Source organism: Microtus oregoni, unplaced genomic scaffold, assembly GCF_018167655.1.
Source record: "Microtus oregoni isolate MIOR12 unplaced genomic scaffold, Mior012 000029F_ref0000214, whole genome shotgun sequence".
NCBI classification, from domain to species: Eukaryota; Metazoa; Chordata; class Mammalia; order Rodentia; family Cricetidae; genus Microtus; species Microtus oregoni.
In genome coordinates this window covers 4,696,089-4,710,739 of record NW_024543088.1, presented here as the reverse complement: position 1 = coordinate 4,710,739, position 14,651 = coordinate 4,696,089, and the positions used below count along the sequence as shown (strand labels likewise).

Below are 14,651 nucleotides of genomic sequence, written 5' to 3'. Positions count from 1 at the left end.
ATATACAAAATTAGGCTTTAATATCATTTCCATGAACTTTTCTACTTTTGTTTTGTTTTCTTGTTTTTTGAGACAGGGTTTATCAGTGTAGCTTTGGAATCTGTCTGTAGACCAGGCTGGCCTCGAATACACAGAGATCTGCCTGCCTCTGCCTCCTGAGTGCTGGAAATAAAGGTATGTGACGCCACCACCCAGCTAGAAGAATTTCTTGCCTTTAGATAGATTGCTTTTTTTGTTTTGAGACAGAATCTCACTTTGTAACACAGGTTAGCCAGCCTTTGAACTCAGGAAATCCCCCTTCCTACCCTCCCAAGTGCCAGGATCACAACTGTGAGCCACTATAATACCTTGCTGATATGTCATTTTTTATAGTAACATGAAAAATAATATTCTTAACCTCAATAGAAGAACATCTACGTTAAAAGTTGTGCTTAAATTATCATTTGAAAGTAAGTTCTTCATTGAAACTGAATTTGAAGGCATAAACTCCAACCGTTGACCTTTGCCTCTCTTCTGGGACCCAGGTTGTTAGCTTTCTTGAAAAGGTTTTCACTGAGAAGACTGATAAGCAGCTATTGCTGCACTGCTACTAAAAGTGAATGCTATTAGAATACATTGCTAACCACCCTCAACCATGGCCTAGCAAGACAGTGTACTGTCTACACCCTGTGGATGGCAAGGAGCATGGTAGTTGCAGTCAATGGAAAAGTAGACTGGATAACTGTGCATTTTTATCGGCAGTTTTCAGTACCAGGAAATAAAACAGGTCTGGGATCTTGCTTCTCTTCCCAACAATATCTTCATCTTCTCCAGGCACTTTCCCTCCTGTGAGAGCAAGAGGCTGGCCTTACCGCTGTCCCTTGGTGATTGCTTAATCACTGGGCCACAAAGTCATCACTGTTTCCAGTCCTCACAGGGAAAGCACTATGACCTGTAGAACTGTTTTATTTTGTTTTTTATTTTATTTTATTTTTTTTACTGTGTAGCCTGAACTACTTTCTGAGGCAGAGTTATAGACTAAGTGAGCTGCTTGCAGCTTAGCTTCCTGTTAACAAGACTTCTCCCCAAAGGGCTCTTACCACTTCACCACCTCCTAGAGATGGTTCCATACTTGATAAGTATTCCCAGAACTTCTGCAGGCCATCTGGGTATAGTTTTGCTGAAGCCACTGATAATTTTAGATACATATATAAAGCTCTTGGTAAGAATTTGTAGTACAGATGAGGATGTCAGCCAGAAGTGCAGTCAGTAGATTATAAAGGTGGAGTAACATGTGAATGGCTGACTATTGTCAACAGGGATCTGCGCAGGAGTGATTGGTGTGGATCAGAGCAGGCAGGAAACCTTACAAGAGCTTGAGCTAACTAACAGATAGGAGATATCAGCAGACAGACACTGCTTCAAGCAGAAAAAAATGAGCACTGGGCGCCACACTAAACTGAGGAGAAGTAGGACTGGACAATGTCAGCTTAGCCAAGCATTGCAGTGTTTATAGCACCAGGCACCTACCCACAGACTTGGTGGCTTAAGATGCCACTTTCTATTTCCCCTGGAGTCTCAGGACTCATTCCTCAGGGGGCTTGACTTACTCTGTCCTCGGGTGGTCTTCTTCCATCAAAACCACACTGACCCTTTACTATAGCAGCACTAGCCTTAAAGGCCTAACATTTACTGAGTTCCTGTGTAAACCATGCTTGTTGGTATCACAGTGGCCAAAACAAGTTCCATGGTCAGTGTCTCAGGAAACCACAGACTGGAAATCTGGAGGGGTATAGTTCATTGAAACTATTACTATAAAAATCTATCGTGAACTCATGGAATGTGGATTTGTGAGAGATCCATTGAGGCTTTAGTAGAACAATAAAACTATACTTTAAGAAAAATATTATCAGCCAAGCATGGCACATGCCTTGAATGCAAGCACTTGGGTGCCAAGGGCAGGTGGATCTCTGAATTTGAAGCCAACCTGGTCTACATAGTATGTTCTGAAGGCCACCAGAGCTATAATCACTAAAATAGAATTCATAGGGTTCCTAAAATAGTAAGAAGCAGAAACTCACAAGGTGAGGCAAGTTTATCAAAATACTGTTTTATTCTTTATTAGTTCTGGATAAATTACATGGTTTTTAAGTTAATTTAGCTTTATTATAAAAAAGCTAATATTTTTTAAATGTGAAAAGGCAAAAAAATTATAAAAGCAAAGCTACTTTGAAAGACTGAGAAGGTTGCACGGTTTTAAATATAAGTCAACAGTTAATGAGAAATAATCTCAATGTGTGGGTGTGAACCAGAAATTTTAACTGTTGTGTAATCCTGAATGCAACTCTCCCACTAATGTGCTCTTTGGTTTATCAGTTTACAATTTAAACCTCTCATTTGAACCTCATCTATTGACTTGACATTTTGCTGGCAACACACTTATTTTTAGGTGGAGTTGCTTCTTCCTCGGTTCCGGCTAAAGCACTCTGATTTAGGGCTGAGGAAGTGAAGTACCTCAGCAGGAGTTGTGTACACTGTGGCTGACTCACATTGACCTTGGGGACAGCCTGAAGTGTCTCTACTCCACTCCCTTGGCAAAAGGAGCTGATACCATTACCCACCAGTGTCTTAACACTGTCAGTAGATTAGCTAAGTAATGACTTGAAAAGTCTATATACATGCTGCTTGTTATTGTTAATTACTCTGTAAGTTCTTCTCCAGTCATAAAATAGTAATATAGCAGAACGTTGAATTTCTTAAACTTACATGAAGATACAATAAAAAACCTTAATTTACATTTTAAAAAACTATAGTAAATGCTGAAATAATTAAAAAAAAAAACTACAGAGGCAAGAATTTGGCCTGTACTACCTTTAGCTACACCTATACATGATGAATTATCTGATCTTTTAAAATATTTCCCCATAAAAGTCCACCTTTTAGGTCTGGTGGTGTAGCTTAGTGGTAGAGTGCTTCCTTAGCATCTGAGAATTAAAAATACAAATAGGGGCTTGGAGACATAGCTTAGCAGTTGAGAATCTTGCTTGTCTTGCAGAGGACCTGAGTTCTATTCCCATCACCATCAGGCAGCTCACAATTGCATTCACCTCCAACTCCAGGGGATTCAGTGTCTTCTTCTGGCATCTGTGGGTACCCGCATATACATGACATATTCACACACAGACATACACATACTTATAATTTTCTATCTTAATAAAAAAAAATAGGGACTTGGAAGATGGCTTAGATGGTAAAGTGCTTGTTTTCAAGAAGAGAACCTGAGTTTGCTCTTCACCATCTATGTAAAAATATCAGGTATAGTGGCACAGGCTTGTAATTCCAACACCTAGGAGGTAGAGACAGGTAGATCACTGGGACTCATTGCTCAGTCAGTCTAGCCTAATTGGTTAGCTCCAGGCCTGAGAGACCCTGTCTCAAAGGAGGTGGACCATGTTCCCAAGGTTGTCTTCTATCTTCCACATATGCATTCATCAGTATCTGTAAACATACACAATAAACAAATAACAACCTACTTTTTAGCCTGGCCTGGTGGCATAAGTTTGTAATTCCAGATACTTGGGAGGCTAAATAAAGCCGGGAGGATTACAAGGTCAAGGGTATCTTAGAAAACTTAGTTGAGATCCTGTCTCAAAATGAAAATTACAATAAATGGACTGAGGATGTATCTCAGTGGTAAAGCACTTACTATTCTGTGGGTAAAGAGACTGGGCCAGGAGGCCCTTTTAGTCCAAGTTCTGTGCTCACCAGAGCTCCAGGGAAAACTGATTTCTGTGTATGAAGGCAATCTCTGAGTTTAGAGGAAGGGTAGAAACTTTTTTCCCTCCAGAGTGACACTGATTTTAGCTGAATCTTGTTAAAATGCTTGCCTGTCATACACCATTCTCAAACTGAATTGCCTGTAAAGCAAAAGAAGCCAGGCTGTCATTTATCCTCCCACTCCAGCTTTATTAGAGAACTTTACAGAAGGGGTAGCCTTCAGCTTCACAGGGGCACATACCCTTCGGGGTCAGTTTGAAGGAGAAAACAGTTTTAAAGTTTTTAATTTGACTATTTTAAATTGTGGATGTGTGACTTGAGGATGCCCACAGAGGCTGGAGATGTTGGATCCCTCAGAGCTTGAGTGGTTGTGAGCCTCCCAACATGGGTGCTGGGGGAACTGAACCTAGGTCCTCTGCAAGAGTAGTATGCATTCCTAACTGCTGAATGATCTCTCCATTTTAAAAAATATTATTTATTTTTTTAATTAGAGAAACATATTTTTAGCATGAGAACCTAGCTTCTGTTGCAATAAAACCTTGGCTTGTTTCTGCTGAAAGAAAAAGGAGAATTTTTTTTTTTTAGGTAAGTCTGTAATTTTTGGTTTTTTAAGACAGGGTTTGTCTGTGCAACAGTCCCGGCTGTCCTGGAACTCGCTTTATAGAACAGGCTAGCCTAGAACTCACAGAGATCCGCCTGCCTCTGCCTCCCGAGTGCTGGGATTAAAGGTGTGCACCATGATTGCCCGGCAATGCTAATGTATTTCAAATTTCATAGATTTTTTTTTTTACCGCAGTAGCAAATATGTTGGTTAGTTGTGACTCAGATTATTTTTTTACGGTATTAGGGACTGAGCCCAGGATATAGTGCATGCTAGGCAAGCTTTCTGCACTGAACCATGACTCCAGCCCCTCACCAGGGATTCTAGGCAATCATTCTTCATAAGAGTCCCATCAAATTCCCCAGGGTGGCCTTGAACTCACTCTGAAGCCTACCTAGGCTTTGAATTCCTCCTGCCTCAACTTTCTGAGTAGCTGAAATTATTGTGCTATACTATCAGATATGGCTCTGCTTTTTTTTTTTTTTTTTTTTTTTTTTTGGTTTTTCGAGACAGGGTTTCTCTGTGGTTTTGGAGCCTGTCCCGGAACTAGCTCTTGTAGACCAGGCTGGTCTCGAACTCACAGAGATCCGCCTGCCTCTGCCTCCCAAGTGCTGGGATTAAAGGTGTGCGCCACCACCGCCCGGCTCATGGCTCTGCTTTTTGAGACAGGGTTTCTCTATCGCTCTGGAGCCTGTCCTGGAACTCACTCTCTAGACCAGGCTGGCCTCAGACCACAGAGATCTGCCTGTCTCTGCCTCCCAAGTGCTAAGATTAAAGGCATACACTACCACTGCCCGGCATGACCCGGCTCTTTTTTAATAGAAAAAAACATGTGCTTTCATGAGACGGGTTCCTAGGCCACTGTACCCCGTACTATTCGAGTACTGACATGGCTGATCTGTATGTTCCCAAAATGTTTCTGTTCCAGTGTCTGTCTGATGTCAGGAACATATCCTGAAATTGGCATCAGGAGCAGGCAGGGTCTTATAACTTCACCTGCCAAAACAGTCTGGTCTAGAACTTCTTGTAGTCAGAGGCATACTGGGATGTTGAACCGGTGTTACTTCCTCCTTTCCTTTCTGAGTAATGATTTTGTGTATCACATTCCTGTCTAGCTATGATCCTGGCTGGAAAAGCTTACTACGATGGAGTGGCCAAGATTGGTGAGATTGCCACTGGGTCTCCTGTATCAACAGAACTAGGTGAGCTGTCATCCATTTTTACAAAAACCTAGCCTGCTGTCCTAGGAGTTTGATAAGAGTGTTCCAGGGCTGGGCGGTGCTCCTTCACTTGTGGGGCAGAGGCTGAAGGATCTCTGTGATCTCAAGGCCAGCCTGGGAGAGAGAGAGAGAGAGAGAGAGAGAGAGGGAGGGAGGGAGGGAGAGAGAGAGAGAGAGAGAGAGAGAGAGAGAGAGAGAGAGATATCCAGGATAGACTCCACAACTACACAGAGAAACCCTATCTCAAAAATAAATAAATAAAAAAGTGTGTCAGGTAGCTCAAGTCAGGAACACAAAAGGACTGGTTGGGCACTGTAGTTTGAGTTCACCCTGGCTTTTGAAAATGGAGGTGTTTTTGGAGGGCAGGCCAAGCCTAGAGGGGCCTAGGGGTGAAGTAGAGCCCCCTTCCCAGGCCTCTTAGAAACTCTGCTCCTGCCTTTGCTGCCGGGGTTCTGGCCTGTCACATCAGGTCCCTGAAGTTTCAACTTGAAGAACGGTGACCTACATTTTGAACCAAGGTGGGTGAGAAAGGCCTCTGACCAGGCCAAGTGCTTCTGGTGACTCACCTTGTGGAAAATGACTCCTTGACTCCTTTATGCTGTGCTCTTGGCTCCCACTCCTTCCACAGTTGCCCTTGGTTGTGATTTTTCCGGTTTTGCTGGTATGAATGGATCCCCTGTGCAGGCAAGGAGGGTAGCCACACCCTGGGCAGCCCCCACCACAGTCAAGGGAAGCTGGGCTTCTATTTACAGAGCTAATGCTGCTGCACTGCGGTCATCTCCTGCAGGCAGGGCCACTTTGCCAATAAACCCACGTGTTACTCTCATCTTTAAAATTTATGGACTATGTTTTATTGTATGGATGCTAGGAATTTGCTTTAAGGATTCTGGAAAACATAGTGAAGTGTGTATGTGTGCCTAAAGTGTGACGTGTCCATCTCTACTCGGTGTCTGGAGACTTTTCAAACTTGCCTGAGGAACTTACTGACCCTGCTCAAAGGCTGGAACAAGCTAGAAGCTTGATGCTGATGGCAGGGTGTGGGACAGGCTGGGTTCGTGTTCTCCAACTGCTTTATGCCTAAAAGTTGGTGAAGCAGTAGACAAAAGGCACAGTGTTCATCTGCAGTGCTGTTATATGATGAGGAGCAACACTGCCGTGTTTCACAGAATCCATCACATGTGGTTTTTGAAACCCCCAGCTCGTGTTCTGTGGATGTGTTATCATGATGACCAGTAGCTCTCTGAAGCACCATCAGTTTAACGACACACAGCTGCCTTATATAGCAGATAGCAATGTTTTAGATATTTGGGGTTCCAGAAACAACTGAGATGATAATAGGTTCCAAAAATGAGCTTAAATTAAAAAGAAGCATCCCATTGTGTCAAGCATCAGGAGAAAAAAAAAAGTATGACCCTTACATTAAAACATATGGTGCTCTGACTCACCACCATTCAGCTTGCCATTTTAATGTTTTATGGGTCTTGCCACTGTTTAAATAAGACTTCTGTTCCACACCTTACTTTATTCAGCTTCAAGTTCATAACATTGAATCAGCTATTTCCACAGTAACAGTGTTGTTATAAACACAGCCTTGAAGTTCCAGTTTCAGGGGAAGTATATTGTGAAGGTGAAGGTCCTTCTATGAAGAGGAAATGGAAGTAAAGGCCCTTTCTTGTTTACTTTGTTTCAAGTTGTCCTCCTGCTTATGTCTACTGTCTCAGAGCTACTAGTTTTTTGCCCATTTATGGCTTTCCCTAGATAAGTTCACTTCAGCAAGCCTTGTTTTGGGGGAGCCTAATAATAACTACTTTTGACTTGAATATTTTCTTTTGATAGTGTTTAAAATGCCATACTTTATCCATTTAAATTCCCAGTATGGAAGAGTAGCAGAAAATTTACATATTTTCAAAAAGTAGAAGAGGAAGAAGGAGAAAGAAGGACTAGAGAAATGTGAATAAAGTACTTGGCACACGAGCATGAGGACCTAAGTTCAGATCCCTAGCCCTCCTGTAAAAGCAGAGTGTGGCAGTACATACTACAATCCCATCACTAGGAAGGAGGCAGAGACAGGTATCTCCCCTAATAGGTGAACTCATCATCAAGAAACTTAAACAAGGAAGGGACCTAGAGGCAGGAGTTGTTATAGAGCTGCTTACTGGGTTTCTCTTCATGGTTTGCTCAGCCTAATTTCTTATACCACCAAAAACCACCAATCCAGGGATGACATTGACTGCAGTGAGCTGAGTCTTCCCACATTAATGCTCAAAGAAGAAAATATACCACAGGCTTGCCCATAGGCCAACCTAGTTGGGGCATTTTATTATTTTTTTTTTATTGAGCTCTATATTTTTCTCTACACCCCTCCCTTTTTCTTCCCTCCCCTTCAGCCCTCTCCCAAGGTCCCCATGCTCCCAATTTACTCAGGAGATCTTATCTTTTACTACTTCCCATATAGATTAGATCTATGTACGTCTCTCTTAGGGTCCTCATTGTTGTCTAGGTTCTCTGGGAATGTGATTTGTGGGCTGCTTTTCTTTGCTTTATATTTAAAAACCACTTATGAGTGAGTACATGTGATAATTGTCTTTCTGTATCTGGGTTACATCACTCAAAAATGATGTTTTCTAGCTCCATCCATTTGCCTGCAAAGTTCAAGATGGCGTTATTTTTTTTCTGCAGTGTAGTACTCCATTGTGTAAATATACCACATTTTCCTTATCCATTCTTTGGTCAAAGTGCATTTAGGTTGTTTCCAGGCTCTGGCTATGACAAACAATTCTGCTATGAACATTGTTGAGCACATGTCCTTGTGGCATGGTTGAGCATCCTTTGGATATATACCCAAAAGTAGTATTACTGGGTCTTGAGGAAGGTTGTTTTCTAATTTTCTGAGAAACCAACACACTGACATCCAAAGAAGCTGTACCAGCTTGCATTCCCACCAGCAATGCAGTAGTGTTCCCTTTACCCTACAACCTCTCCAGCATAAGTTGTCATCAGTGTTTTTGATCTTGGTCATTTGCATTTCTCTGATGACTAAGGATGTTGAGCATTTCCTTAAGTGTCTTTCAGCCATTTTAGATTCCTCTGTTGAGAGTTCTCTGTTTAGGTCTGTGCTCCATTTTTATATTGGATTATTTGTTCTTTTGATGGCCAATTTCTTGAGTTCTTTATATATTTTGGAGACCAGACCTCTGTCTGATGTGGGGTTAGTGAAGATCTTTTCCCATTCTGTATAGGCTGTCGTTTTGTCTTGTTGACTGTGTCCTTTGCTTCACAGAAGCTTTTCTTAACTGAAGTTCCTTCTTTCCAGATAACTGTGTCAGGTTGACACAAAACAAGCCAGCACAAAGACTAAGGAGAAGCCAGGCATGGGGACACATGCTTGTAATCCCAACACTTTGGAAGCTAAGGCAAAAGGATTACAAAGTCAACCTGGGCTATATAGTGAGTCTCTGTCTCCAAAACAGTGAGAAGAACTAGGGCTGACAAGATGGCTTAGCAATAAAGGTACTTACTGCTGGCTGACAATCTGAGTTCAATTCCAGAGACCCATATGGTAGAAGGAGAGAACTGACTCCTTAAGGTCGTTCTTTGACCTCCACCTATCCTGTGGTCTGTGCCCACCTCCCCACTCCCCCAACAATTAATGTAAATTTAGAAAAACTTTAAATGAAGAACTAGACTACAGCTCAGGGTACAGTACTTGGCGAGCACACAAACAGTTCTGTCCCAGCACAAAGACTACAGTATAACTTCAGTGAGACCATGGCTCATTTCAAGTTTTTCATTCAGCAAGTCTTTTGAATTAACTTTTGTTGGTAAAGATGGAGTGGATTTTTAACTATAGATGGTTCTGTTTAGGCTGTTGCTATGTGAATAATTTAGTATGCTTTTGCTCAAACATAACAAATGTCCAGCCTACCGTGATTTAAGCAATAGGCATGTTTATTATTTCATGTAAGGCCAGGAGCAGCAAGTTTCTGCTTAGTTAATCATCACCAAGAACTCAGATTCTATCTCTTTTTCTTGTCTTCATACCCATTTCCTCATGGCACCAAGATGGCTACCAGTCTGATTATCACGTCTTCTCATTGTCTGCAAATACAGGAAGTAAAATGTCTTCTCGGGTGTGTCCTTTTATGAAGGAGGAACCCTTGCCCAGAAGCTCCAGCACACACCCTTCTATGTTCCATAACCCAGGTTAAGTCACACTCATCCATTTCCAACTGCCAGAGAAGATTCCTTGTTGTGGCTGACTGAGGACTGCAGAGGAGAGGACACAGCTGTTGGGAGACAGCCCTGAAAGCAGGCATCTCTGGCATTAATGATCTGGTTTCAGTGGTTTGGATGAAGGGGAAGACATTACACAAATGTTTCCAGAAGACATTTGTGGTGCTTTTGTGTGTTGCATGTGTCTCTGGTTGGAATAGATTTTTTTCCTTCCCATGTGGGCTGGCATGCATTTGCCTAGCAGTTGTATACATCAGACTTTGTCACTTATTCTCCCAGGTCCATTGCACTTCTTTTTCCATAAGACCACAGCTCTCCTTCCCATCTGCTTCTGTTTAGAAACAAGAAACTAAGCAGGAAGGAAGAAGGACATTGGGGATTTTTTGTTTCTTCTACCTACTGAGTTTTATTGCTCACCTTTGACTGCCTTATGACCATGAACTCCAGGGTATTTTCCTTGCGTCAGCCTCCTGCTCAGTAGCTGCTTTCCTTTGTGATTCCTGCAGCCTTGTGATATGAAAATTAAGGGAAAAGAGAAAAGTTAATAACATCACCCATAAGGTTACTACTGTGCACACCTGTCTACCATTACCATATGCCTGTACAGTCTCTTCTAGTGAGTGTGCTCTTAGATACTGTGCCGTTTCTCTTCTAGCCCGCTTTTCCCAGTGAGACATATAAGACCTGTCTCCAGTCACGCTGTAGAAGTAATAGCCCATATTAAGGGCTTGCTGTAAGCTGGGCTCATGCCCAGCATTTCACACAGTTACCAAATGTGGAGGACATAGGTGCCTTCTATCTTTCACAAGCAAGGCCTAGCAAGTGAGGTGATTTGTCTCAGATCGCTTAGTTAGTTGGCAGTTTGACTTTAGAATATGAGTTCTTTTTTAAAATTATTTATTTATTTTTATTTTATGTGCATTGGTGTTTTGCATATATATGTATGTATGTATATATGTATGTATGTGTGAGGGTGTCAGATCTTGGAGTTATAGACAATTGTCACCTGCCATATGAGTGCTAAAAATTGAACCCAGGTCTTCTAGAAGAGCAGTCAATGAATAGTCTTAACTGCTGAGCCATCTTTCCAGCCTGGAATCTTGAGTTTTTTACCTCTCTGTACTGACACTGAAACACATGGAAGAGGAAAGGGCCAGCCCAGGAGCCACTGAATTCTCAACCTTAGGATCCTTTTTGGAAAAGAGGTGAAGCCAAGCGTGGTGGCACATACTGTGATCCCAGCACTCAGGATCCCGAGTTCAAGGTTAGCCTGAGCTACATAGCCATACCTTAACTCAAAATGGGGGTGGGGTGGGGAGTGGTAGCTGGCAAAATGCTCTTACCATCAAGCCTGAAGACCTGAGTTTGCTCCCTCGAACTCACATGGTAGAAGGAGCAAACCAATTCCTGCAAATTGTCTTTTGACAATCACATGCATACACACTGTGGCAAGTACTGCCCATCCCCCACCCTCTCAAATTTTTATGTAATTTTAAAATTTAAAAAAGGGAGAAAATTGTCAAAGTTAGCATTAGCGGCAGAGCAGGCCTGGCCAGTGTATTTAGTAGTGACCAGTTCCCCTGAAAAAGGATGTTTTCCCTCAGATGTATCTGTTAACAGGAGTCAAGGAGTTAGTGGCATGTAAATAACAAGTAAGTGACACACATGCATGCCCAACAGTGTCTTTTACTGTTCACCCAAATTTGGGACTCAAATTCTCACTGAAAATGTGGGATAGATTCTTCCCCCATCACCCAATGTCCTTAGTCATTCATTCATTCCTGGGTGAGTTTTTTCTGAATGATCTGCAGGTGCAGTGTTCCCTTAGGGTGGCTGCTAGATCTAAGAACAAACTTAGAAATGACCTACTTTGCAGAAGTAAGAGATTACCCACCTCCATGGTGACCACAATGGGTCACTCTCCCTGGATATGTACTTTGTAGCCAAACAGAGCAAGACTCGAGAAGCCCAAGATCCCTTTGGAGGTAGACAGGTCTAGCTGCCTTCATTGTAGAGTGTACACCATCCAGCTATAGCCTGGGAAAGACCCTGTGTGAAGGACAGTGAAGGCAGGCTTTTATCCTGAGACCTCCAGGTGGGAGGCTACCTGTCACTTAGAGACCTCCTGTAATGTAATGTGAGTTTGTAAGAATACACATTTTTCCATGATGACGCTTTTTTTATTTATGTGCACATGTGTGTACACAGAGAGAGAGAGAGAGAGATTAAAATAGAAAAGAAATGGGAAAACAATGGCCTATAACCAAATGCCAATGGAATTGATAAGGCATAGCAGAGTGAGCCAGTTGCCCTGCTCTCTTTCAGCAGACTGCATTTGCAACCACAGGAACAAAAAGAAGCCTGGATTTATGGCATAATTGAAGAAAGTGGTTGTGATAAAAAGGATGAAGATGTTTCTGAGAAAATGATGCTAGCAAAATCCCTTCACATGAAAGGAACTCCTCAAGACATTTTGCAACACCATAACCACAAAGGAAGGAACATTAGAGGCTTTTTGTGATATCTACTGTGAAATATATTTTTGGTCTTTGTCCAGCTTACCAGCACAGACCTCTTGACTCTCGGTCTCTAGAGGGTTAAGTCTTTGTATGCTAAGGGGCTGGCTGACAACTGGGACTCCTGAGGTCCAAGATGGGGGCTGTTTGCCAGCAAGTGATTTAACCAGTCATAGCTTCTGTAAGAAGGATTAGGTTGAGGGGAGCCCTAGATAGGTGAACACAAGTTGGCTCATGGAGCATAGGGCCCAGGGAGGAACTGGGAGCATGTCCCCTTGCTCTGAGTCCCTCCAGGAGTTCTTACTTTCTTTTTTCTTTCTTCTTCTTCCTTTCTTTTTTTCTTTTTTCTTCATTTCTTTTTGTTGTCGTTGTTGTTTTTGTTTTGTTTTGTTTTTTTGAAACAGGTTCTCTGTGTATTCCTGGCTGTCCTGGAACTCACTCTGTAGACTAAGCTGGCCTCAAACTCAGAAATCCACCTGTCTCTGCCTCTTGAGTGCTGGGATTAAAGATGTGTGCTACCACTGCCCGGCTAAGAGTCCTTTATAATGAACCAGTAATGTTTCCCTGTTCTGGAAGACAGAGTGGGAACTCCAGTTTATAGTTGGCGGGTGGAAGTGTAAGAGATCTGCTTTTTACCAGCTGTGAAATAGGATTAACCTTGTGAGACTGAGCTCTCAGCTGGTGGAATCTGTCCCTGTCTTCAGGTAGACAGTGTCAGAATTGAATTTGAGGCCACACAGTTGTCATCCAGTGCAGAACTGCTTTCTGGGTGTGTATGTGAGCATGGTCACAAAACATTTAGTGTTTTGAAGATATAAGAAGAATTTGAGTTTACCTTTTCCTACCCCCCCCCATATTGGATATTAAACCCACAGCTTTGTACATGCCAGGCAAATGTAGCTCTACTTCTGAGCTACATTATCCATCTTTCTCATACATATCTAAGCATATCCAAATTTAGAAAGGATGTGACAGTTTGTTAAAGCCAGAAAAGATGTTCTAGGTCCATCTCTGAAGTTATGTGAGAAGCCAGTAATTATTCCTGAGTAATTGCTTTTGTTTGTTTTGAGACAGGGTCACACTATGTAGCCCAGGCTTTTCTCAAACTCTTGCCCCTCCTGCCTCCGCCTCTCAAATGCTGAGATTTACAAGTGTGTGCAACCATACCTGGTTTACCCTAAACCAGCTTTGAAATGAGAAATCAACTGGTATGGTGGTACCCACCACCCAAGTATTCAGGACTCTAAGGCAAGAGGATCACAAGTTTAAAAACCACAAATCTGAGGCCAGCCAGGGCTATATAGTAAGACCCTGCTCAAAAGAACAAAAAATAAAATAAAAACAAGTTAACTTTAGGTCTTAATGTTTCTAGTGATTTAAGTTACATATTAAGACAAAAGAAAGGATACTGGGTACAAAATTCAATTGATAGAATGCTTGCCTAACACACACACACACACAAAGCCCTGGGTTCAGTCCCCAAATAGCATAAAAACAGGCATCGTAGCATATGCCTGTAATCCCAGCACTTTGTTAGGAGGAGAAAGATCATATATTCAAGGTTCTTTTTCTTTCGTTTAGATTTATTTACTTATTATATATACAGTGCTCTGCCTGCATATATGCCTGCAGGCCAGAAGAGAGCACCAACATGTGGTTGCTGGGAATTGAATTCAGGACCTTTGGAAGAGCAAGGCAGTGCTCTTAACCGCTGAGCCATCTCTCCAGCCCCATATCTGGGGTTATTCTTAACTACACAGTGAGTTTTCATACCAGCCTGGGCCACATGAGACTTCATCTCAAATAAAGGACAAGCCTTAACATCATGCAGGTATTTAAACGTGAGTGATTGTGTCAGAGGTTTGATAGGAAAAACTGTTTCTTACTGAGTGCCTGGGCCTAACAGACATTAACAACTGAATTCCAACAACCACAGCACTCTAAGGAAATCAATCCTTAACCACTTGGTGTTGCTGGGAGAAACAGACTCAGAGCTCTGTAGTTTGTAGACAGGATTCAGCAGGTAAAGTGATCTAATCCATTGTGTTTAATTGTTAAATAATAACTCACAGGATCAAATTTGTGGCTTCAGGGTGTGACCTATAGTCACACACATAAAACTTGATACCACATCTACTGCTGAAGTTGTACCTTTGTTCGTAAGGTATATTAAAGTACCTTTAATACATAACAGGGAAGTGTGGTGTAAGACAGCAGGCTTGTCTCTTAAGTAAGCAGCACTCATTTTTTTTTTTTACTTTTTTATTCTTCTCTCATGTTACTTCCTGACTGAAGTTTCTCTTCTTCCTACCCCCCCCCCCCACC

General features: G+C 42.1%; 1 protein-coding gene across 1 annotated transcript in view; it reads left to right on the top strand.

Moving 5' to 3' along the window:
- Positions 1–14,651, top strand: part of Baiap2l1 (BAR/IMD domain containing adaptor protein 2 like 1) — a 100,020-nt gene that overhangs the window by 35,671 nt on the left and 49,698 nt on the right. The window contains exon 3 of the mRNA XM_041677962.1: positions 5,473–5,559. Within this exon, the coding sequence (XP_041533896.1) occupies positions 5,473–5,559 (87 nt within the window). The remainder of the gene's footprint in view (positions 1–5,472; positions 5,560–14,651) is intronic.